Source organism: Hyalella azteca, unplaced genomic scaffold (assembly GCF_000764305.2).
Source record: "Hyalella azteca isolate HAZT.00-mixed unplaced genomic scaffold, Hazt_2.0.2 contig3899, whole genome shotgun sequence".
Classification (NCBI taxonomy): Eukaryota; Metazoa; Arthropoda; class Malacostraca; order Amphipoda; family Hyalellidae; genus Hyalella; species Hyalella azteca.
The window spans coordinates 46,101-73,008 of record NW_025934128.1 but is presented as its reverse complement, the minus strand read 5'-3'; the positions used below and the strand labels follow the sequence as shown (position 1 = coordinate 73,008).

The 26,908-nt window shown below is 38.5% G+C and overlaps 1 protein-coding gene across 1 annotated transcript; it reads right to left on the bottom strand.

Moving 5' to 3' along the window:
- Positions 1 to 2,489: 2,489 nt before the first annotated feature.
- Positions 2,490 to 26,908, bottom strand: LOC108676558 (ran-binding protein 9). The gene is made up of 13 exons (XM_018164650.2): positions 26,705 to 26,908; positions 18,621 to 18,881; positions 17,597 to 17,691; positions 16,965 to 17,170; positions 16,252 to 16,364; positions 15,349 to 15,458; positions 14,947 to 15,073; positions 14,265 to 14,669; positions 13,742 to 13,932; positions 12,845 to 12,956; positions 11,009 to 11,740; positions 9,909 to 10,123; positions 2,490 to 9,298 (listed from the first exon to the last, which is right to left on the bottom strand). The coding sequence occupies exons 1-13, from the start codon at positions 26,895 to 26,897 to the stop codon at positions 9,263 to 9,265; spliced, it is 2,796 nt and encodes a 931-aa protein (XP_018020139.1). The 5' UTR covers positions 26,898 to 26,908; the 3' UTR covers positions 2,490 to 9,262.

Below are 26,908 nucleotides of genomic sequence, written 5' to 3'. Positions count from 1 at the left end.
TTGGGACATATCAAAAATTCGTTGAAATTGTTGAATATTGTAGTTTGAAATAAAATTCAACATTTTTTACGTTTCGCAGCATCATCATCGTCATTGGGAAGTCCAATACTGTAGTTCCCCAAGAAAGTATGAGACGAGCGATGGTGTGAGCCTCTATGAGGAGCCAGCGTTTCGTCATGGTTCGTGGTTTGTCCGTGGTTAGCTTGTCAACTATCATCTATCAGTTGTCGGTCAAAGGCAAATCACGAACTGGTGCGTGTCGGAATCCCTGAACATCCTTTCAAGTCGTAGTTCCTAGCAAATGTGATACTAAAATTCTTACATTTCTTTGCGAGCTGCAAATCATCAAATGAAACCACATGCATCCGTCTTCCAAGTCTCAATCATGACAGAGTGTCTGATCTGGGAACGATTTCTAAATAGAGAATATGTTAGCTGGGACAGACGCGCAAGGAAACACACCTTAGCTCTCAATATTATCACAAACACTATCATACAGTTGATGCTATTAGAAGCACAACAATATTTGAGTAACTTAGGACTAAAAACCAATTGCTCACCATCTGAAGACATTCAATTCTGACTTCAGTCTTTCGGTGAAGCTCCGCGTCCGTTGCAGCTGCACAACTCAGTTGTTTACGAATACATGAAAAAAAGTCACCACCAGTTTGATAGTATATATGCGTGTTTTTAATTAACGGGCTATTCATAAAGTCAATGTAACGTAATTAGCATATTGAGATGTTCATTCACCGGTAAAAGTGGAGCTAACCAACTGCACAACACTCACTTCCCTACTGCTCGACATGGTCTGAAGAGTGAAGACTGTGAAGCCAGGAACCAACCCATAGCGTGTAACCAAAGGATACGTAATGTTTCGCTCAGTAACGCACTCAGGGTCTATGAACGTTACTTTAGCGGATGCAGGTATGAATGGTCAAAGATCTTTGGAACGTTAGGTCATTCATCAGATATTCATGATAGATGCTCTAAGTTTGGTTTTTGGTAGATTATGTACTCACAAGATTTTTTTCTTTCTTCGTTTAGAAACCAATCCAACTGTTACTGACATTTCAATTTTGTTCGGAATAATAATTTCATTTCAATTTTGTTCGGAATAATATCCATGCTGACATTTCAATTTTGTTCGGAATAATATCCATGCTTGATTGCTTGCGATTACCGAATTATATAAATAAAAAAAATCCCACATTTAAAAATGAATCATTAACGAAAAAATTATGATCAGCTGTTTACTGCGCGAGATAATAATAGTCACAGGAATGTGTAACAAACATATGCAGTTGTTATCTTTTTGAGAAGGCGGGAATTTTATAGCCCTCATCATGGATTGTAACAGGATTTCACTTCATATCCCGATGTGATCCTGACACAATATGTCCTTGTTCGTCAGGGTTTCCGATCTTCGCGTTGAAGGCACACGAAATGCAGTAGCTCCTCAGGTATAATAAACTCAACAATGCAATCGAATGCTGATATTGTGTATGAAAAATCTGATAATAACACTAATATATTATTCCAAGTTCATGGCACTTTCGAATGATAATAGAAACTGTGATGACGCACTAATTCTGAAAAACAATTTTGCAATTACGTTGAAGATCCTGCATTGAAACGGGGTGTATTTGTTGAAACTGAGTTTGGTAGCTCTCTTGCAATTTAAAATAGAATAAAATTTAGAAGTTTAGGCACTGAACAAATGGACCCATGGCCAGTTACCGATTCTTGTACTTGACCTGACTTGATTCCACTAGGGATCCGGCCTTTTGAAGCTGATCTTTCCACAACTGACGATAGTTTGAGATAGCTGCAGAACTTATTGCCAGGACCGAGAGGTACTAGGCATTTCAAGACTGAACATATGCTCATGCATAGCTTTGTCCAGTCTGTTCTTGAAGGCATTCATACTAGTAGCGTCAACGATGCAATCAGGGAGGCTGTTCACATGTCGGTGACACGAAGAGAGAAGAAATGTTGTCGCATGGATGTGTTATAATGCAGTTTTTTAGTTTATAGCCGTGGCCCCTGGTGTTGGTTCTTGTTTCAAATTCTAGTAATCCTTCTGGGACCTTGTATAAGTCATGGTCCAAATAAGTGGAAGTTATTGAAGAATTTGTTATCGGCTTCTCCGACTAACGACGGGACGATGCTTCTAAGTCACTTAATGGCCTTACGAGCATTTCATTACAGGCCAATAACTTTTATCATTTTTCTACATAAATCGAAAATTCATTCAGAATTTAAATGCAAATAAAATACCGTATAAATTCACTTGTTTTGACCGAATGCTGGCACACGCCCGAGCATGGTAGGAGCATTCCTCGCGACCTGCATTAATTAATAGTTCTGAGAACCAAGGAACTCAATGTGAGGCTGCATTTTGATAAGCAATAAAGTAGTCAGGCGTTGAGAACAGTTAAGGTTACAGGGTTCGTACTCGGACATTAAAAGGATTTACAAAGACGTGCTGGTACATCAAATTTTCTTTTATTGAAACTCACAATTAAAGATACATCATGAAGGCATCGAACACATTCACACGATTAAAAGTTCACGTCTGGAGGCATGAGGAATTTGAAGCTCGGTATCCCAATGAAATGACAAAATTTCAGTATGTACTGACACATTGAAAAATGAAGGGAAATATAAATAAAAGAAAGGGAGTGATTCACATCAATCATATTAATGAATAGAAAAATAAGAAACGTCTTTCGTGAAGCACAAAACTAGCAAATGTTCCCGGCCGATGCTAAGATCAAGGCACTCGGGGAAAAGGATTGACGTCTCTATTTAACTTAAATTCACCATGAATTCGTGAGATAGATAATAAATTTTCGTTGTAAAAATTTCCATTGAAGTTTGCCAGGAAGAAGCATGTAATATCAACGTAGGACTTTCAACACCCAAGGAGAAGCAACGGGTTCAACTCTTTTTCAAAGACTCAAGTAACCTTGCTATGATGAAACTGGCAAAACTCAAATTGAAAAAAAATATATATAATCAAATTAAAGACTTGTGTAAGGAGCAACATTGAACTAAATATGGGTGTAATAATCCTGGCATAACGACTTTTTCACATTCTGGACCTTATTAGTCAAAACGTTAGGTTGAGAGAAGTTATAGTGGCAAAAGTGAATATAGAAACCGCTTGTCAGACAAATTAGAAATGCGTTATGGATTATCTTATTTCAATTAATTACGCGACAAATAAAAATGCAGCATGAAAAAAAATGAAGACACTATATGTCACCCTAATAGAAACACTCCGGTGTACAATGCCGCTCGACGTGAGGTTACTCGAAAAGATACGAGACATGAAGGCTCCCGCACCTCACCCAACAAGTCCCATACAATATCTTGCAAGTGTGAGCTCATTACTGCAGCTTCGTAATTGTTATATTTATTAATAATATTACGGTACCATTGGTACAGATGGCTTTGATAAAGATGCTCGCTAGCACAAAGCAAGCTCATGCTTTATATACACAATGTACATGGTAAACGACTTCACTGACAAAATCTGAACTCGGGCTTGTCTTGTCTCGTCTTCTTTGATAAGAGAATCTCGGTGAATTGCGATCAGCGACGAGTGAGCGACTCCTATGTCGAGAAATAGAAAGCGTTGTATGAATTCCCGAAATTCATGCGTCTGTATGTTCATGTGAAATCATGCCTGAACTCTACATCCCTAAATAGAGTTAGCTTGTTTAATACAAATATGAGATACAAATTAGAGAGTGAAAGGAAACGCGTTGCTGAATGGGAAGGTACACACTGTGAAGCCCGCTGGACAAGGGATGTGGGTATTGAGCAGTCGAGAAATAAATCAGATTCGTCGCCGGCTGAATCTTTTCCAGTTAATTGGCACGATAATCATGTTGGGCGACCTACAGAGATACAAAAACAAAGATACCATATTAAATATGATGCGATGAAACAGGGGGAAAAATGGATGGTGGATCGAAGATGAAAGGCATTGACCAAATTCTAATCCAGATGGATGGTAGCCACGGCAGGACAATAATCATGATTAGTACGCAAAATTTTGAGATCAATACGCAGCAGCTCATGCAGCAATAGAAAAAAATCCGCTAAGGAATTATAACGTCTTTGAAATTCCGTGGAGTATCGTCACGTTGAGGAAGCAGTCGGCAATACGAGCCACTGCTATAGGCTTTTCCAATCTACAAGAATTACACTAGATCTCTCAAATTAACGAAAGGAATTCCTAGCGCATCACATTGATAGCACTAGTACTAAGGGGTAAATGTAGGATTTTTTCTCAACAAATAAGCCATATTTACAGCGTTTCCATTATTGCCAAAGAGTAAAACACTAGGTATAATTTTAGCTAACATTTTTTATTTCATTTTTACGAATAAAGGAAAGATAAAAATACAATATGAAGTGGGGTTTTCTAATTTGGAAACGGGTATATATTTTAAATAATTAAAATGTTATTTTCTGAGACACCGAGATGAAAAATTGCCAACAGATCGTACTCAGTCTAACGACAATACCACGCACATCAAGGACACGAGTCTAGCCGAGCAGTGCGTCTGTATTGCACGGTAAACCTTCACAAACTGCTATGAGGAACTCACGTTGCAGGAACGAGAATTATACGAAGAAAAAGGAACGAAAGGCTAAATTTCATGACTTTCAACTCAAGTTCTATAGCGAATACATATTTCTTGCGCACTTAGGAAATGGACCGACAAGATAAAAAATGAGCATCGATACACAAAGCATGGTTACTGAGAGTATCGAGAATATAATAACGAGCTACAAAATTTCCTCAGTTGGCATCCCACGCACTACTTGCATGCAGATTTCAAACAAAGAAAACGTCAATCCAACCAGCAATGAAAATTCAAACCGCTGCGGTCGCTACCAACGGGGATGATACAGAAGCCTTGATTATAGAAATGCTAGTTGTCGCGACATTCGTAGATGAATATTCGACGAATGATGATAAACTGCCTGGTCCTGACACGGAAAAACGAGTGTCCACAGCTCGACACGAAACGTGCGGTGACGCGAGATAACGGCAAGAATTACGATTAATAGTCGACAAGAAGGAATCCGGACAGGAGGAGGATAAATTTGTCGACGAAGTAGGAACAGAAAAAGAGTTTGAAGATCCTAACGAAAATGCTAGCGATGAGATTATAGGATTATTTTCTTCATATGAAGTAGTATGTGTGGCTGATGGGTAATTCCGAGATGAATTACTAGTGGCGGATGACGCGGACATGACAGATGGTAATGAACAAGAACTCGGAGTTGAAACCGTACAAGCCCCGCTACAACCATCACTCTTGGCAAGGGAATGATTTAATGTACATCCAGCACTGTCATCAGAGTAATCGCCAAGATAAGAAGTGACGGAAGTCCGAATGCAGCATACGTTTTCAGAAACGAATGGATTATACGAATTTGTAACGGAATTAGCTATGGACATAACAGGCGCAATTCCGGTATTAGAAGAGTTCCTCGATGACTGTCCTGATGCTTTGGATGATGGCCTTACAAGAGAAGAAAGCAGGTGTAAAGATGATCGAGAGTTTGAAATAGTAGGTTCGTTGTATAATGAAACGGGCTTGGATATCTTTCCTGTTGTGCCACCACCGTCACCAGGATTTGATGCTACTACATAGGTTCTGGAGCTAAAGAAAGAGGAAGGAACATCTGCAACTGGATCCCGGCAGGGCTTCCCGCCATCAACCTGGGAATGCGATTTTTCCTCAACGGCTGCTAGACGGAGTGGCGAAAACGTGGCATGAGAGGACGACTGAGCCGAAAGCGAAACAGGCATGAGACGGGAAGAGGCACTCAACCATGATGCTGGCAAAGTTTTATCAATAGAAAATAAGCATGAAGGCAATACCGAAGACGGCACGGGTAATAGCATTTCGGATATGGCGTAGTTGCCTGGTTTTGGAGTTGAAACTCGGTACCTTGGGTAGGGTCCACTTGCAGGGAACAGAGACGAGGTAAGGTAAAACTGAACACACCTACTTTGAGCCATAGAATATGACGAACGATAACGAACAGCAGCACTACCAAGATTGGAATGAGCAAAAATTGAGGATGAACGAGGCTGCAAACTTAGTGGAGATTCATTTGACTGATTTTTGTTGAAAGACGTCCCGCGAACTTGAGAGTTTGTATCATGCCCGTTAGAAGAGCTTACATTAACATCAGAATCTGTACACTTAGATGTCGAGATGAGACAGTTTCTTGAAGGAAGCGAGTGTATTTCATCATTTGAAGGAACGTCAGAATCACATTCGTCTTCCTCCCAATGAGAGAATTGCGCACATGAATGAGCCTGCCTCTCAAAACCATATACCGGTACTTCGTTTACACCTTCTTCACCTTTACTCCCGACATCAAGCGACGGCTTTAGAAATGCGCTGGATTCAGATTCTATGCCTGTAGTCACATCTTCACAGTTGGGCGATTCATCTAAGGTCACTGCAAGCGTTGGTGGAGTGATCACCGATGTCAGAGTAGAAATTTCTAATGAATCGTCAGGTTTCTCATGCGATGTTGAATTTACATCAGGCATGCAAATATCCGACTCGTAGCCACGGTCTAGAGTCTCGTCAAACTCACAGGACAACGAACTAACAAAAATGTCTTGAGAAGATTCGAATGTACAATCAAAGGGAAATTTGCCTGTGTCGTTTCTAAATTGGCATTCAAAGGAAGAACTTGAAGAGGGAGGAGTCGAGCTCATACTCGCTTCTGATATCATAAAGGCATTAACATTCGAACAGTTGGTTAAAGAACGAGAACCATCATCGTTGATTTCGTTAGTCACCACATCATCATTTCGAAAATGGAAAGGGCTTGGTCCCGTTGGAGAACTTGTTGAGGTGTTACTCAAACAGAAGCTGTTTTCTGTGCAGTATTGATTGGATTCATTATTGGAACGACGATTCCGATAACTTTTAGTAAGGGGACTTTGGACTAAGTTAGATCTTCTGGAAAAATTTATTCCTTCCGAGTCTTCAAAATCAGCATAAGTACCTCGAATAGCAGGAATTTCCGAACAAAAATAGGGCTCTGTGGGCGAAGATTGAACGGCTGAAGAGGAGGTTACACCACAATAAGTCGCCGGGGTTCCTTCATCAACCCAACGAGAATAAAGCTCCCACTTCTTGGACTCGTCAAGCGAGGGCTCACTATCATGCCCAACGCTCCGCCAGCCGAAGCCTCGCGGGGTGAAGCTTTCAGCGAAGTAACGACTTCCTACATCAGTGAGACGATTGAGCTCGTGTGATTCTTCACCGCCCCATTCCACATCTGCTTCGTCCTCGGCATCATCATCACTAGAATTGAACGAACACTTCAAGACGGATGTTTCTAGTCCATCTGCACTCAGTTGACAGTCGCGTGTATCATTGTACAGCAAGTGATGACGATCACCTGGAAACGGCATGCAGTCAGAACTCTCTTCTTCTTCGCCAAAATCGAGAAATGAGTGACCACAGAAATCTTGGTACTTGAAGCTGTACGGGTATTCCCCGCACGATGAAGATATTGACCGAAAATTATGATTGAGTGCGGCTTCCACCCGAACAGGCTCCAAACTCTTTTCACGGTCAAGGTCCCTACCATCAATCGGACATTCTAACGTCTCGTCTAGAATGCTTTCACTTAGGTTCAGCAAATCTTCTACCTCGGCAATGCCATGACGTTGCTCTTCTGCTGGGAGGTTTGTGCAAGAACTGCTTTCTAATGTTAGCGAGTTTTTTGAATCCGTGATGTGTTCACATGATGCCGGCTTCAAATAGCGTAAGGCCAACAATGGAGATGTGGAGCACAAATTCAATGGACTTGGTCGCTTGTTTGTCATTTTATTTGTAGCCGCGAAGGCAACTGAAGAATGATGCTCATGCTTATCTGAACACTTAGAATCTAGAAAGCTGCTGTGGGGAGGTTCCCAGTTTTCGTGGATATCAACCATATCCCATAAATACTTTTCGTGCGTTTGGGAACAAGGTGTTGGATCAGCAGGAGACACATCTACATTACAACTCTTTACGTTATCACCGACATCATCACTCAACGATCCACTTGACGTAGCAACAGAAAGACCCAAAATGTCTTCACTTAATGATGAACTAGAATTGAGAGATTTCAAGTTATCAACAGACGAATCAAGTCCATCTGGAGTGTTGCAAGTCAAGAGGTCAAAGGAGCGGGAGGCAACAGGAGCTTCTTTATATGCATTTTGCCTAGTTTCTTCATCCGTATCAAAAGATGCACTTATATCCTGAATACAGCATCTAGGGCTGTTATTGCTATCACAACTCAATCTAAACTTAGAAAAAGAGAAATTAAAGTGATCGCTAATGTTAACATTACATTCGCACATAACTGTACGAAATGAATAACTTTGTACACAACTGCCGGTCTGACAACAGAATACAGCCATGAAGGCATTTTCTTCTTCGCTGGCTTGAAGAGAGACGCATTTCCCACCTAGTCCGGAGCATACCGAGAGAGCTGAGGACGATTCCAAAACGTGGTCAGCATTTTCATCATAACTCCCGGAAACCCTAGCCAAACCTCTGCCATCAGCCTCAGCACCAACTGGATCCGGGGTTTCAGTTTGTGGAGTGAGCAATTCTTCACTTTTGGAACCAGAGTCTGAAGCACTGCATGGAGCGGTAGATGTAGCACAGTGACTATCCGCATTAATTTGATACTTAGATGCTGCACGATCTGAGTCGTGATATGTAGGAGAATCAACACAGTGGCGAAAAGCCTCTCCACAACTAGCAGCAATATCCTGGTTTAAATTCGTAAGCGTAGAATGAACATTTTCACAGGTGCTAAGTTCTGTAGCCGCTACACGTGAATTGGAATAACTTCCAGATTTGGGAAATGCACATTTTGACATTTGGCAATACCTTTCATCATGAGAAAGGCTGACAGCCGAGGAAGCATGGATCACAGCTGAAGGTTGGGATTGTAATTGAGTCGAATTGTGTGTTGCCGCACAATGTGAAATTTCTATTGGATGATCATTCACAGAATCGGCGCAACTAGGTGCATCGAGGGAGGCTGAGGAATTCGCCCGGTCCGATGGACCATGGACGCGCGCCGAGACATGAAGATCAGCCGAGTGCACAGAGCTGTGAGCAGGAGAGTAGCTTTCTGCAGCGGAGTGGCTCCCAGAAGACCAGTCATGATATTGCTGCCAGTTTTCAGTAGTTGCTCTTAGTCATTGTCTTGGAGTAGTCTGCCAATTTGTTTCAGTCTGAAAAAAATTATCACAATGATTTACCACACTGAATACACTAATTATAAAATGGATAACTACAATGGAATTCATGTCTTAACAATTAACAGCAAAGCATATTTCAATTTAGACGCCAAACTATTTACTGCTTTCGAGTAACCAAACTTGCATATCTCACCACATTACTGCTGGATGCATGAAGACTCATCGTCTCACATTACTGTTGGACACATCAAGACTCATCGTCTCACATTACTGTTGGACACATCAAGACTCATCGTCTCACCACATTACTGCTGGACACATCAAGACTCATCGTCTCACCACATTACTGCTGGACGCATCAAGACTCATCGTCTCACCACATTACTGCTGGATGCATCAAGACTCATCGTCTCACCACATTACTGCTGGATGCATCAAGACTCATCGTCTCACCACATTACTGCTGGATGCATCAAGACTCATCGTCTCACCACATTACTGCTGGACACATCAAGACTCAACGTCTTACCACATTACTGCTGGACACATCAAGACTCAACGTCTTACCACATTACTGCTGGATGCATCAAGACTCATCGACTCACCACATTACTGCTGGACACATCATGACTCATCGTCTCACCACATTACTGCTGGAAGGATCTAATGCTGATATGGAAGATGACGTGGATGATGTAGACGAGGAAGGCGTAGACGAGGGTAGAGCGCCAGCAGCAGAAGCTTCAGGCAACACAAGGTCGCCCTGAGCGGCAGGTCGTTCGCCAGCACGCCACAGCTGCAGGCCGCTGTTGCTCTGCAGGAACTGTACAGCGTCGTCTAGCACTTCTCCAGCCCGACCTGCCCATACGCATATTAATTAATTTAGGTTGGAGGCTTTCCATGAAAAGCGGAAGATTTACAAGATGCGGGGAACAAGGTGGATGACTAGAAACATGGGTGAAGGTTTATTGTGTTTTGACAAAGAAACTGATCTGATAAATAAAAACGAAACTTCAAAATAATTAAATATTAAATAATATGCGTTTAAAAATTACATTTTAAAGACAACACTTCTGAACAATCCAGTGTCTTGGATGTTACACATGTACAATGAATTTCTAATTTTATTTTCAAATACTATTGGAAAAAAAATTTATTTTTTCAAAAATTTTTTCAAGATATCAAAATTTTGTAAATTTTCAATATTATTTATTCTGTCAATTGATTAATGCATTGTCTCTGACTTTATGCAATTGTACAAAATTTCAGATCAATTGGACATGTCAAATTGTGTCATAACGTATATGGATTATAAGATTTGTAGCAGATGAAATTATTTTTTTTAATAATTAAAAAAATTTTTTTTATATATAAAATCATTCCTTTTGTCAATTGATTCGTGCATTGTCTTCAACTTTACGGAAGTGTGCCAAATTTCAGATCGATTGGACAGGTAGAAGTGTGTTAAATATCGATTATAAAATTTGTAGCAGACAGGCAGACAGACAGACAGACAAAACAAACAAACAAGAAGTGAAGTTAAAGAGAAGTGTTGTAAAAAATTGATACGGATGCAAAAATATGCCACCTTCCTGCTTAGTTGTGCTAGTGGCATAGCTATAATAGAATAAAATCGTGAACAATCTTGATTTGAATAAAATATTTGATAAATAATCAAGGCGGCTTCTAAATATCACAACACAGATATATAATGCAGCGTTTGAAATTGGCCAGCTGACTCACCAGACAAGGAATTACTCAATGAATTGTCTTGGGAAGTAGGTAGTCTTGAACCAGCAGCAGGAGATGCAAAGTCCACAACATCAGAACTTGTCTTCAATATAAAATCTTCGTTGTAATTATGGCCGTCAAAATGACTCATCCGTAAAGACGTGAAGGAATCACCAATATTATCACCACCACCGGTAACCATTTCCTCATCAGAAACAACGGCATTGCCGTTTAGATGCTCAGCACTGTTCTCTTCTGCCGTAAGATGCCCAATCGGGGAACTTATTCTAGACTCCAACAACTGAAAAGAGTTACTCGAAGCTGCTTGCAAAGCATTATTATTATTGTTGTTATTACTACTACTAGAGACAGACGTGGATGGTAAAGAGCTCGTGGTTGAGCTTGAGGCTACATGAGAGGTAGTAGAGATCACAGAAGACACTCGAGGAGGTAAAGGTTCTGGTAAACTGTTATCAAAACGGTCGCCCGTCAGAGACCGTTTAGACCTTCGTCTCGGTTCGCCAAGATCTGTTGATGGCGCTTGCAAGCCAACAACTTGTGGAAATGTCTCCGTCATGACAGAACAACGCTGGATTTGATAAGGCTTAGGTGAGTGGTGCAGAAGTGAGGTGATCTGAGTGAACGCCGAGGCCCCCAAGCCCGACCTCGACATGAGGTTTACCAGTTGCTGCGCGTGGCTCGCACAAACCTCCAGAGATGGACGAGCAGGCAAGTTTTGAGACTCTGCAAAGACAACGAATTGACACAAATTGCAATAAATAAAATTGAATAACGTTCGTTATGGTAACATAATAGGATTGCATTCAGGTTTGACTAGAAAAATATTTTCCCGGAAAATGGTCTACACTGAATCGGAATCTACCTGACAGGTACAGTCCAAGTAAAGGTTGCCGAAAAGGTTAATACTAGAATTTAAATCGTTTTGCTAGTTGGAACAAGAACACCAAATACAAGAACAATTTACAAATCATCCGACATGCTCTGACACACAGTCCTACGGCGGCCAGACGGGTCACGACTTTCAAGGTTCCTGCTTTATTTTTTGCAAGCAAAACTGCTGTTTGCCTCTCTGGCGACCAGAATAAGTCTGTTCAGACGCAATACCGTCTGCTCACCACCGGGCACCTTCCCTGTTATCACTATGAGACGGTACTGAACTGCATTCTGAACTTCTCTCATGGTCACGAGATGAGAGATTTTTCTTGGCAGAGGTTATAAGTTGCTGTCCTACACTGTACCGTACTCAATTAACTAATATATACCTGAAAAAAATTTTAACTTGACCAATAATGTTTTTCCCAAAAACAACATTCATTAAACATGATGCCCATTTCATTTGAAATTTCTGTCACGTCTGATCACGTTCACTGTTAATTTCTTATTAGGTGTCAACACCTAATAAGAACCTGTATAAGAACAGTCATTTTATACACGATTCTAAATTGAAAATTGTTATTGAAGATTATTCTAGCGATGACAACTGATTATTGAAGATTCAAATAAAAGATAATTTATAACATAGTGAAATATAACAACTGGTAATGCTGCTCTATTCCAACCAATGATCATATTTTCATGCTAGGATGGCTGTCACAACGATATAATACGTAAGGAAGATCATATGGCGCAACTAGACAAGCCCTTTAGCTCGATTCTTACCGGCGTTAATGCTTATTTGAATATTCTCTAACAACTTGTTCAAATAAATTTCAAACGAATTAGTTACCTATTTTTGTTTCGAGAGTCCCCGCTAAAACTTAATCTAAGTGCAATGAAGCGTGCATGTCATATCAACATGCATCTGTAAGGAATAAGCTGCAGTCTCACCGAGAATGGCAGAGTTGAGGGCTTGACAAACGGGCTCGCGCTGCGCAGTTTCCAGCTGCCAGCCGAGCGGTGACAAGCACGGCTCGTTGTACGCAAGCAAACTGAACGCGTCCTGAACACAAGAATATAATAATTCAACAATTAAATTTTTCTGTACTTCCTTCGTTTCTCTTAAAAGAGAAAACAAATACACCACCTTTTCTCTTCTAGCCGACTATTTAAATATAAAATTACCGCAACTGCAAACATATCAGCATAATCTATTATTTATAAGATCACTCATTTGAACAATCAATTGGTGTCTCAACAATGCATTTTCTTAATAAAAAATTCTACTGTGGCCTGCCAAGAAAATTGATTCATGTAACGAATTGTCCTCACAATAGGCAAAGGCAGTAAATAGTCAGGTGTGAAGAAACTAGCCATCTCGCTCAAACATACGATCATTTATCACAACATAGAGCGTTGATATCTTGGCGGACATAAAAACGCATAAGGTAACCTTCCTATCGTTTCAGAACTTAGACATTTTGAGCCAAAGCTACTATAATAAATTCCATTCAGATTTCGTTAGGGGTTCTTGGGTCTCATAAAGTTGCATTAGGTCCCTTTACGCGCAGATTGTCATATTAAATTTCTCACATTTTCAGCGGTAAATGTGAGAAGTTTATATAAAATCTGTCAGCTGCCATTTACTGCTATTGTCTGACGAACTTAGTGTGCTGATCAAGGAAAGGATAGGACAGGAAGGCTAAAAATTGTTTCTCGGCTATACCTAGTTACTTGTAAATGCGTTTGATTGCTGGTCTGGTGATGGGTTCCTTTTCAACTTCCCAATCCTCCCAGGCTTACGGGTCTAAATTACAGTTGTTAGCATTATTAAAAAAACGCTCTGACCTGCAGCATGCGTTTGTTGGCCTTGTTCTTGCCATGCGTGCGCCGCAACTTCTCGCTGATGGCTTGCAACTCGCGGCCAAATGCCAATACGGTTTCAACGTGACTTCCTCGAGGCCAATTTGTTGAGCCGCAACTTCCACCCTGAGATTTTGGCGATGGAACACTACAAGTGCCGTTAGTTTGTGGAACTTCTGAAAAATTAAATAATCGATGTAGAACAGTAACTGTAAACTACAGCAATGATCACATAAAACACCAAGAACATTCAACAATAAGCACCGTATCAATAAGATATGACAAGTAGAAGCATGAAGGGAATAGTCTAAAGAATGCCAAGAAGCTCTCACAAGTGATATGGCTTTCAACAATATTAGCCTGCATTGCAATAGTGATTCATATTGAATATTACATGTCATATAACGTCAGAGGGATGTATGCCATTGAAAGGTTATGAATAAGAAGTGTTTGGTCTTGTGAAGATAAGAAAAATAGTATAAAACTGAGCATAATCATAAAAACGCACCAGGCTCGTCATCATCAACAAGCATATCCTCATCATTCGGATGCTGATCAACACCATTCGAGACTCCATTCAAATCCCCCGCAGGACGATCGTCAGTCACAGGCATTGGCTCGTCTAAGCAATCCATTTCAGTGTCACTGCTCTCTTCGTCTGGGACTGTGATGGCCTCAGGCCTGCCGTGATCAGACGATGAGAAGACAATAGGTAGAGGGGGTGACCGTGATGATCTATTGCCATCGCTGTTGTTGCTGTCCGCACCACCAAATGTTGAGGAGCTGTTACGAGCATTCAGTTCTAGTTCACTCGGAGCTTGCATGGGCGTTCCTTTGCTGCTCCTGCTGATGCCGCTTTGCTGGAGTGCTGTTCTTGTTGACTGAATTACTGATGTGTGCTTTAGTACTTTATCTGGGGAAATAATGCACATTGCTAAAATATTTCTATACAGTAAAAAAAATCACACTTGGTTTTAGCTTATGATTGGACATAGACATTCTAAAATAATGTTTGGCTCTAAATTAAACTGGCATTTATTAAAAAATTAAAAGCCTAGTCTGGGATAATGTGCAAAAATGGTTTGGTCTGAAGCAAATCAGCATAAATCCAAATGAATGTTTAGTTGGCCGATGCATTATACACCAACGTTTGGGTCTACAGTACAGTAAACCAGCAGTGATAAGCATACCAGGCGTCAAGCAAGGCGCCGGGTCCTCCATTGATGGTGGAGCAGAAAAGCCGTTTGTTGCGCCGTTGGTGTCACTAACGTGACTTTGCTGCTCCGTGCCTCGCAAGATCTCAATGAATTGACGCACCTTGACAAATATGAGGTTATAACAATAAATATCATAAGAAGATCAACATAAAACATCTCAAATTTACTACAATAGTACATCAAGCTGCGAAACTACAACACAGAGCCACAAACTTCACTATTTTGTGTAAATCCTGCTTCATTCTTACATCCAAGTATCACCTAGAACATAAGTTAAGCAAAAAAAAAACGCTCTAAAATAAATGTAATGAGCAAAAAAGTAGCTTTGTAATGAGCAAAAAAGTAGCTTTGTAATTAGCAACCAAAGTAGCTAACCTTGAGACGGAAGAGGAGGTTTGGGTTGTCATTGAGCAATTTGGGGTAGAGTTCTTCAACAAGTGCAATCGCTCCTCCAATGTTGCCGCACATGATCAGCTTGTTAATACCTGCGGAGGTTAAATGCGTGGAACATGAACACTGCAAAAGTTCTAAATCCCACAAAAAAAAAACAATTCTTCAGAAATTAGAGAAGGACAAGAATTTAACATTTTTAAGATCAAATCCACAACATTCGTTCATTCTGTTCACTGGGTAACTAAATGCACGATAAAAGAAAGATGGGAGCCATACGTTTAGGTTGAACTGTTTACAAAATTGATACTTCACTGCAAAAAAAAAAAAAAAAAAAAAAAAAGATTTTTAGCTTAAAAAACAGAAACCTCCACATTAAATTGACTTTGCAAAAAATACAGACGTAATTTAAAGATCTAAATTAACCCCAGATGTTAACTGAAACTAACTAAATAGAATTGAACGAACTAATCAAGGAAAATTTCAATAAAATAATTAGAGATGTCACACTAACAAGAAAGACCTGAAAATAAAATGATGAAACCGAAATTATCTAATATTATGCAACAGAGACTAACTAACAACAGGGAAGAGTAACTAATTAATATTAGGGGACAGAGGCTAACTAACAACAGGGAAGAGTTACTAATTAATATTATGCAACAGAGACTAACTAACAACAGGGAAGAGTAACTAATTAATATTAGGGGACAGAGACTAACTAACAACAGGGAAGAGTAACTAATTAATATTAGGAGACAGACTAACTAACAACAGGGAACAGTAACTAATTAATATTAGGAGACAGAGACTAACTAACAACAGGGAACAGTAACTAATTAATATTAGGAGACAAAGACTAATTAACAGCAAGGAACAGAGACTAACGCTGTCTGTTGCGTATGGAGGCGACCTCTTCAGTGAAGTCGGTGGTGGAGGCCCTGGCAAAGGCTTCAGCAGTAGAACAATAGCCATAATGCACGAGGTAGCTCGTCACCATCCTGCAACAAGTAGGTTTTGTTCAAATACATCAATACATATGAATGCACACCGACAAATATTGCATCTAGAGCCTAGTGAACTCTTAGAACTTCAAGTAGAACTTCAACTTTGTTGTTACATTTTTAGTAGTAGAGGTGGCTGGGGGAAAAGATGCATCTAAAAAAATGCTAAAAAATATATATACCAAAAATTAAATGAAATATATAAAAAGCAACCTGTACACTAATAAACTGCCTAGTAAATAATAAACATAAAAATTGTAGTACTCATTGCTTACAATAGCGAAACCCCAGATCGAGCTCAAGAAAATGACCCACATGTGAGCAACAGAACATACTTGTTAAAATGTCTAACCGCATTAATGGATCACACTGTTAGCCTGGGGTGGTTTAGGCTACTTTTCAGCACCCACTCTTGTCCCTCTCACCATTATTACTGTGTACCAACACTCTTGAAGTGTTTATCCGTTCTTTATATTATGCTAAAATCCCCATTATCAGTTCAAGGGTTGATCAGTTGATAAATAATCCAATTTAATACTGCAAACAATTATAAAGTTAGCTTTTAGAGCAATGTGTTTGAGTTAGGACAGAACTTACTTGTTGAGAATATCCGTCCACTTGACTTGGTCACAAGGCTCACCCCCAGGCAAACTCAGGGGATGCTCTATGATGGTGCGGTGCACACTTGCTCGCACTTCTTCCAGCTTGGGGCGCAGGTCATACAAAAATGGGCCTGATGCACCGAAATTAGCGTCCACTACTTCACCAGGAGTCTGAAGACCTACAGTTGGATACAAGTCTTTCTGTTGACGGAAAGACAGGCATGATGGAGCATTAGAGAGTGTGGGCAAAAATTTGAGAATTATTTGCATACTGCGTGTATGTGTTAAAATTAGAAAAAAGGCTACTAACAATATTAGTAAGTCCATTTAACTTTTGTTTTAAATTCGTTTAAAAAGATCAGTTCCTCAAAATGAAATGAACATTGAATAGGAAAATCATCAAGATTGTAACACTATAAATGGAAAGTACAGTAATGCAGAGCTATAATTCTTACTGTGGAATATTAACACTTAATATTCACTTAAAACTAACATTTGATTGTCACCGAAAATTAAAATTTAATTGTCACTGTACCTAATGCAGTATTCACATGCAGATCCCAGAAATGCTATGTATGTTGCAAATTATAACGTTATTATAAAGTCGGAACTAGTAGGGCAACTCACAGGCAGGTCCCGAAAAGCAGTGCCCAGCAGCACACCATTCAAGGTGTAGAAGCAGGTGCGATCAACCAAGTTTACACCACAGCCAACCGTATCACCTGCAAATAAAATACACCATTTGTAAACTTAATAAATAAAATGCTTAAGAAAATTAATCACAACAACAATACTTCCAACTGACTTAATATTATGGAGAGACTAACATGTGGACTAAATTGTCCAAAACCAATGAATTATATCTATACATGTTCTGGCAATTTAAAAGCTTATATACCAGAACTGAAAATATCAAAGCCAAATGATCTCAACTTAACTTGTGAAAATTATTTTTAAAATAATACAAGGTTAGTCAAATTTACACAAATTTGCAAAAGAGCCACAAATTTCTTTGGGGAAGAAAATTATCAAAATATTTCATGCACGGTTGACTATTCCCCACAGATGTGCAAGATCCTAGTCTTTGTAAGTAGTCACACGTTTCAGGTACAAAGAACCAGTACTCAAATAATTTTTTGTGCAGTGCAACTAGTGTGGTCCTTTTAGTGTGTGTTCCGTAGAATTAATTCTGACTGCAAAAGTGATTTTTTTAAGGAATTCTACAATGTGTAAAATAGATATATAGGTACATGGTTGTACTTTTTTGTTACATAAACTTAGATGCTTATGATAAAAGTTCATACATAAAATGGTCAGAAAATAAACACTAGCATAAAGAATAACAATGTACCTATTGATGAAATTCAACTGGAGATGATGAATTAGCAAAAACCAGTAAGCAATGGAAAAGAGAAGTGTTGACACTAATTGGCTCACAATAAAAGCAACCTAATACTTAGCATGCATAACATCTCATAAAAATCACCCAGTATTCAAAACCCAATTCAAAAATCTCTTTAATTTAACAGCCAGCTCATTATACGGCCAAACCATGAATTCAAACTAAGCTAAGGTAAATAAATATACACACAAGTTATCAAGACACTTTTCTCTTACCAAGATTCCTTGTCATCTATATTAGGTGACTCACCAGTAGTGAAGGTTGGTCCATAAGGCAGACCATTGCCCGAGGAGCAGAAGCTGTGTCCATCGTCACCATGGTAGCCATAAGAATTCTTGTCCCACCCAGGCAAGCGATTCATGCTCAAGCCTTGGATGCTCAAGCCAATTCCCATGTAGCCATCTCGTCCTTTACTGATCACTTTGACTTCAAAGTAGTAAAGGCCGCAGGCTGCTGGGATGGGATGAGTTGCTCGAACACTTGCTGCATCTTTGTGAGATTTCCCAGGACCTGCACAACCATCTTCAATTATTTTAGATATAATTTGGCAGAAAAATTTGATCTTTTTATAATCAACACATTCCACAGGAGAGACCATTTCACAGAGTGAAGGTTTCCAGCTGAAATTCAGTCTAAGGCAACAAATGGAAGCTGACTAAGCTTATTGTTTGTATTGAATCATACCTACTAAATATTTTCTCTGAAATTCTTATAAAGGAAATACAAAGAATCAGCCTGGGTGACATCTCTGAAATATATTTGACGTAGTTATAATGTATAGACACCCAAATTGCCTGTTATTGTTGGAATATCTCTATGTACAAGTGTTAAACAACTCCATGACATAAAATTTGAATGTGTGATCATTATTTACTTGACCATTCATTGTAATACCATAAAATGTTAGCTATTTTTTCAGAGTCATCAGGTCTGTAAATCATCAATACCACATACAGTGGGGGGAAATAAATATTGGTACACTTGAAAAATCGTATTTTAATGTATGTAAGTACACAAACTGAACAGGAGAAGTGATTTATATTATGTATAGAGGCGCATTGTATTCAAAAATAGCATCAATAGAAATTAAATCTCAATGCAACAAAAATTAATGCAACATGTTAACTTCTTCGGGTCAAAAAAGTATTCGTACAAAACAACTTTTGACTAATATTTCACACCAGAACATTCCAGAATGTACTAGAAACATGTAGCACGTTCCAGTAATGTAATCAGTAACAATAGTTAACGTATTTTGCAACTACCAGATCATTCTGCAACTGCCTGTAGTACAAGAAGGTCTCAAAAATGGCTAAAGGTAAAGAACTAACATGTTCCCAAAAACAACTAATTCTATTGCGTTGGAAGGAAGGAGAAAGTTATAGGAAGATTGCTAGCCACTTGAATGTTCCTTTTAGTACAGTTGCTTTGTTCATTGGACGCTTCAAGACCCCTGACAGCGCTGAAAACCAAAGACGATCAGGTGCTCCTAGGAAGATTTCTGCACGATCTGCTAGATTATTGGGACGAAAAATCCAAGAAAATCCACAGATTACTCGAGGAGAGTTGCAAAGTCACCTGAGTGTCTCAGGAATTCAAGTAACCAAACGAACGATAAGCAATGAACTTCACAGAAACGAATTAAAATCACGCACCCCAAGAAAGACCCCACTCCTAATTAAACGACATCAAGATGCCAGGCTGAAATTCGTCAAGGAGCATAAGGACAAAGACTATGCTTTTTGGGAAAAGGTTCTTTGGACGGACGAAACAAAAATTGAGCTTTTCGGTTGAAATTATCGTCACCATGTGTGGAGGAAAGACGGTGAAGCCTACCTTCCAAAGAACACTGTGCCTACTGTAAAGTTTGGTGGTGGCAACATCATGATCTGGGGCTGTTTCTCCGCAAAAGGTGTTGGTAACATATCACTTATAGATGGTAGGATGAATGCTGCCAACTACCAGAGCATCCTGGAAAATAATTTTCTTTTGATAGTATTTTTGAATACTATGCATCTCTATACATAATTTAAATCACTTTTCCTGTTAAGTTTGTGTACTTACATTAAAATATGATTTTTCAAGTGTACGAATATTTATTTCCCCCCGCTGTATGAGCATAAGCCCACCAATGCTTAGAGATGGAAGTTTGGTCATTTGCCTGCTAAAGGTAAATTTCTACAGCGCTTGGTAAATATGTTCGTTAGCATTTAGTACCGTAAAATGGGGTAACTTAGACCACTCTTTTTTATAAATGATGCAATTATTTTACTAGCTAAATTAAACTTGAAACGTGCAAAATACAGGTCTATACTCTAGCTTCACTCACCATAAATTGCTGGCTCCTGCCTCTCATGTCTTTATGTAATTTCAAAAAAAGTGATGGTCTTTGTTACCCCAGCTCTTGGGGTAACTTAGACCGGGTGGTAAAATCAATTATATTTTTTGGTAAAATAACTCCAGGTTTTGGTGCATTGTAGTAGAACTCTTCTAGTTACATATGCAAATGACAAACTTAAGGAAAGTGTCATAGTTTGTAAATGGGGGGGCACCGCCCCATAATGAGGGAAATGTGACTACCTAATGGCAGCCCTAATGGGGTAATATTGACTGGCTTGGAAATTAAGTTGAAATTACCATGTATAAGACTCTGTAGAGTCTGAAACATGAAGAAAAAACATAAATAGGCTGTCAAACATAAAATATGTTATATATGGTAATTTTATATTAACGTCCAAGCCGGTCTATGTTACCCCGTCAGGGCTGACATTAGGTGGTCTAAGTTACCCCATTTGGGGGTGGCGCCCCCCCATTTGCAAACTATGACACTTTCCTAAAATTTGTCATTTGCATATGTAACTAGAAGAGTTCTACGACAATGCATCAAAACCTGTAGTTATTTAACCAAAAAATAAAAAAATTAGAGGGGGTACTCTGACAGGCTTTGAATAATAGCTTTTTTTCGTGGGTCACATTTTTAATTTTTTAACTTAATAGATACTGTAAAATGGGGTTACTTTGACCGGCAGGGTAACTTTGACCACTTTTCGTTTTTTTAACAAAAACCCCCAAAACTCAAAAACGATTTGACATAGAAAAATTTTGTCAATGGCCATCAAAGGCCTAATACTGAGGCTACGTAACACAATAGAAAGATTTAAAAAGTAAAATTTAAAGGTAAAAAATTAAAAATGTGATCCACAAAAAAGAGCTATTATTTTGATGCATTGTAGTAGAACTCTTCTAGTTACATATGCAAAAGACAAATTTTAGAGAAGTGTCATAGTTTGCAAATGGGGGGCGCCACCCCCAATGGGGTAACTTTGACCACCTAATGGCAGCCGTGACGGGGTAACATTGACCGGCTTGGAAATTAAGTTAAAATTACCATAGCTACCTATATACTGTAAAATGGGGTAACTTTACCACTTTTTTTCAAAACAATGCCATTTTTTTTACTAGATAAGTTGAACTTAAATTGAAACATGAAAAATACAGGTCTATACTCTAGCTTTACTCACCATAAATTGCTGGCTTCTGCCTCTCATAGTTTTGATGTAATTTCAAAAAAAGTGATGGTCTTTGTTACCCCAGCTCTTGGGGTTTCTTTGAGCGGGTGGTAAAATCAATTTTATTTTTTGGTAAAATAACTCCAGGTTTTGGTGCGTTGTAGTAGAACTCTTCTAGTTACATATGCAAAAGACAGATTTTAGGAAAGTGTCATAGTTTGCAAATGGGGGGCGCTGCTTCCCAATGGGCGAAATGTGACCACCTACTGGCAGCCGGGACAGGGTAACATTGACCGGTTTGGAAATTAAGTTAAAATTACCATATATAAGACTCTGTAGAGTCTGAAACACGGTTTGGAAATTAAGTTAAAATTACCATATATAAGACTCTGTAGAGTCTGAAACATAAAGAAAAAAACATTAATAGGTGTATCAAACATAAAATGGTACCTACCTATGGTAATTTTAACTTACTTTCCAAGCCGGTCAATGTTACCCCATCACAGCTGCCATCAGGTGGTCAAAGTTACCCCATTGGGGGGCAGCGCCCCCCATTTGAAAACTATGACACATTCCTAAAATTTGTCTTTTGCATATGTAACTAGAAGAGTTCTACTACAATGCATCAAAACCTGGAGTTATTTTACCAAAAAATGAAAAAATTGGAGGGGGTACTCTGACAGGCTTTTAATAATAGCTCTTTTTCATGGGTCATATTATTAATTTTTTAACATATTAGATATGCAAATTTTTTAAATCTTTCTATTGTGTTACGTAGCCTCATTATTAGGCCTTTGATGGCCATTGACAAAATTTTTCTATGTCAAATCGTTTTTGAGTTTTGGGGGTTTTTGTTGAAAAAACGAAAAGTGGTCAAAGTTACCCCACCGGTCAAAGTAACCCCATTTTACGGTAACATATTTTATGTTTGATGCACCTATTAATGTTTTTTTCTTCATGTTTCAGACTCTACAGAGTCTTATAAATGGTAATTTTAACTTAATTTCCAAACTGGTCAATGTTACCCCATCACGGCTGCCATTAGATCAGTGGTTCCCAAAGTGGGCGATATCGCCCCCCTGGGGGCGATGGAAAGATTTTGGGGGGCGGTAAGGAAGAAGAGGGCGTTTGGGGGGCGATAGGGGGGCGGTAGTCCGAAGTTGAAGTCAGAAGTTCGAACGTTTGACGATTTGTACACAACACGTGCAGCACATGACTCCCAGCGATGGATTTTTTCACCCAGATCTGTTTTCTAACCTCTCCTGGGTTTACGTCTCGGACAAATTAACGGCCGGGCTTGCGGCCGATCTCACGGTCAATTTCCAATTCAATGTTTAAGTAATATCTCTCAAACTAATGAACTTAACTCGAAACTTGGTACACGTATTCATTAGGACCTAACGGTAATGTTAAGCTCGTGAATTTTTTTTAATTTTGCCTTCATTCGTTTTTGCCATAGTTATATGGCAATACGGGCCGAAATTCACAGTACCGGGTAATCAAGAAATTTTTTCCTAACTATTGAGCAGATTCGAACGAAATTTTGAATTTACAGTCCTACCTACCAAAAGTTAATGTTTAGCTCAAAAAAATTTATTCGATTGTGCCTTTGTTCGCGAGTTTTTTCCATTTCACCTTCATTCGTGATTTAAACAGCAATACGTGCTTAAATTCGCAGTAATCAAGAAATTCCTTCTAAAACTACTGAATGGATTTGAAAGAAACTTAGTATTTAAATACCTAAACTCAGCACCGATGATGTTTAGCTCGCTACACTTTTTTCGTTTCGCCTTCGTTTGCGAGTTATACGGCTATATGTATACGGATATACGTAAGCGGCTCTTGGTTAAAGCGGCCAGTAGAAAAGCCGGTCGTTCCTCCTATATCTGTATAACTCGCGAACGAAAGCAAAATAGAAAAATTATCGAAAGCTAAACATCACTGTTGAGAGGTTAGGTATACAAAGTTTCGTTGAAATCTGTTCAGTAGTTTAGAAGAAATTTCTTGATCGCCGCGAATTTAAGCGACAAATTATCCGGCAATACGGGCCAAATATAAGGAAGTGTGAAATCAAGAATGACTGTGAAATGAAAAAAAAAAACTAGCAGAAGAAAGGTAAAATCGAAAATTTTTAAAAGCCAAAAAAATCAACGCTTGGTAGTTAGGAATGCATATTCAAAATTTCGTTCAAATCAGTTCAGTAGTTTGGAAGAAATTATTTGATCACTGCGAACTTCGGCCTTTATCGTAATATAACTCACAAATGAAGGTGAAATTTAAATATTTTTACGAGCTAAAAATTAACGTTAGGTTCTGATGAATATATGTTCCAATTTTCCTTGAGCTGCGTTCATTAGTTTGGGAGATATTACTTGATAATTGAATTTGGAGATTGGTCGTGCGACTGGCCACGAATCCGGCCGTGAATTTGCGCGAGACGTCTTAGGTTTCTATTGCTGAAACGGTTAAAACAGCTTAAAAACATATTGGTTCACTAAATGTGTTCTATTTGTGAAATACACATTTGAGTTGAACATTTATATATTAAAATTGCAGCGTACTGAATTTTAAGAAAGAGGCGTATGTTTTATATGCGTCTGTGGGGGGCGCTAGAAGTTCACTAGGGAGCCAAAGGGGGCGCCAGCCTGAAAAAGTTTGGGAACCACTGCATTAGATGGTCACATTTTGCCCATTTGGGGGCGGCGCCCCCCATTTGCAAACTATGACACTTTCCTAACATTTTTCTTTTGCATATGTAACTAGAAGAGTTCTACTAGAATGCATGGAGTTATTTGGAGTTATTTTACCAAAAAATAAAATTGATTTCACCACCCGGTCAAAGAAACCTTAAGAGCTGGGGTAACAAAGACCATCATTTTTTTTAAATTATATCAAAACTATGAGAGGCAGGAGCCAGCAATTTATGGTGAGTAAAGCTAGAGTATAGACCTGTATTTTTCTTGTTTCAATTTAAGTTTAACTTATCTAGTAAAAAAATTGCATCATTTTGAAAAAAAAGTGGTCAAAGTTACCCCAGTTTACGGTATGCAAACTTTTTAAATCTTTCTATTGTGTTATGTAGCCTCAGTATTAGGCCTTTAATGCCCATTGACAAAATTTTTCTATGTCAAATAGTTTTCGAGTTGTGGGAGTTTTTGTTAAAAAAACGAAAAGTGGTCTAAGTTACCCCATTTTATGGTAGTTAGCGGTATTATGACTTAAGCCAAGTCTTTCAGTCTTTTGTACCTATAGTTCAGCACTTGATGTTTTCCCCGACTTTAACTGCATTCCAAGCTCATGGCATTCCCTTCTTTACAGAACATAGAGCCAACGCGGTTGCAAGCAAGATGGTCTCTGTACTGACCCAGACGATAACATGTCCTTCAGGCTTCACCAATACTAATTCTTACTGACAATTTATTCACAAGTTTTAGGTATATGTTGTATATGAATGTGATTCTTTACATACGGCATGCATGTCTCATTATATAGATGGTCTGGAAATATCTTGCCATAAAATACTAAATGTACCTATAATTTTTTTCAACTTGATTGCTTCCTTTGTATGTGTTATAATACATGCATAAAAGAGCAATCAAGATGTTTTTTGCCATCTAAATAGTAAACTTTAAATATCAAAATCTGCAAATTTTTGTACCTTAAGCCAGCAAGGCCCCATATATGATCACTTCAATAATTGTGATTTACTACTTATATACAAAATTTTTCTAAAAATGCTTATGAATAAATATATCTTAGAATTGGTCATACACTCATACTTTTAAGTACAATCATCAAATATTGCAATTTCATCGTATTTCTATCAAATTCTGTGTCCGCCCAGAAAAGGGTTATGATGAAGGTATGGTGCCGTTCAAGAAATCAAGAATGTTACAAGTCACTGAGAAAAAGTAAACTATTTTTCCAGTAATAATATGGGGACAACATAGTTAAGAAAATAAAATGATTCATCTGTCTGGCCCAATCTGAATCTGATACATTGGGCAAAAATTTTCAAAAATCTTTAGTAAAAACTAGCATTTAATGAGCTATTTGTGAAAAGCAAAAACAGATTATGGCATTTTTCAAACATTTTGTGTGATAAATTAGGCTAGAGTCAAGAAAATAGGTGAAATTTACTTTAAGCACCAGCATTTTTGTCACAGTCACACTCACAAATGGCTTCCAACTGATTTTCCACACTCCACAGTCCACAATGACCTCAATCTTCATGCAAATTAGCCTACATATTTATATAAAAAAATTTAAATTATTTTGCACACTATTAATATACCAGCCTAATTATTATTCATAAAAAATATTAGCATAATATAGACAGTGTTGATTAATATTATAATTCTGAAATGCACAAAATTATGAATACTTAAATAAAATATTGCTATGAGCCTAAAATATAAAAAGGATTTTTTTTTTAATTTGAACTTTTTATAAAATGAACAGAACCTTGAACCTCAACTATAAATTTACTGTCTGTATAAATTTTTGAGTAGATAATTTGATAAATTTCAATGAACACATAGGATAGGTGTTCATTGCAATATGTATTTCACCATTTGGTTTTTCTTTACGGCGTCACGCTGGTAGATTACGACGTCAATGTATCAGCTGATCGACACAACAAAGGCATCGTTCACGAACTTTCCAGGACATTTATAAGAAAATTACAGCTCAAAATTAACTTATTGAAAGCAAATTACTGAGATGTTAATTTTTTCTTCTATTAAAACTGTAGGGCAAAGCCAAAATTTGGTAATATGAACAAAGAAATAGTTTGAAGTTCCAACGTCATAGATGAAAACTCACCCTTGTAGTGCACGCGTAGATTATTCTGAGATAATCCAATATGATTATATCTGTCTTTTGAACTCCAACAGCGAGGTATAGGCGTTTCATCTTCGTTCACAAATGGGTATAATGTTTTTAGAGGAAGTGGATCATTTGGATAAGGGAAAACTCCAAAAGTAGATCCACTGGTGGACCCTCCACCTTCCGCCATCTTCGTTCCAA

What these genes read in the sequence shown, in the direction of transcription:
- LOC108676558 (XM_018164650.2), bottom strand. Translation starts at nt 26,897, where the DNA reads ATGGCGGAAGGTGGAGGGTCCACCAGTGGATCTACTTTTGGAGTTTTC. An exon ending in TGGACCAACCTTCACTACTG is followed by an intron (nt 17,692 to 18,620) that starts GTGAGTCACCTA and finishes TTTTATTTGCAG; the next exon opens with GTGATACGGTTGGCTGTGGT. An exon ending in CTGCTTTTCGGGACCTGCCT is followed by an intron (nt 17,171 to 17,596) that starts GTGAGTTGCCCT and finishes TTCCGTCAACAG; the next exon opens with AAAGACTTGTATCCAACTGT.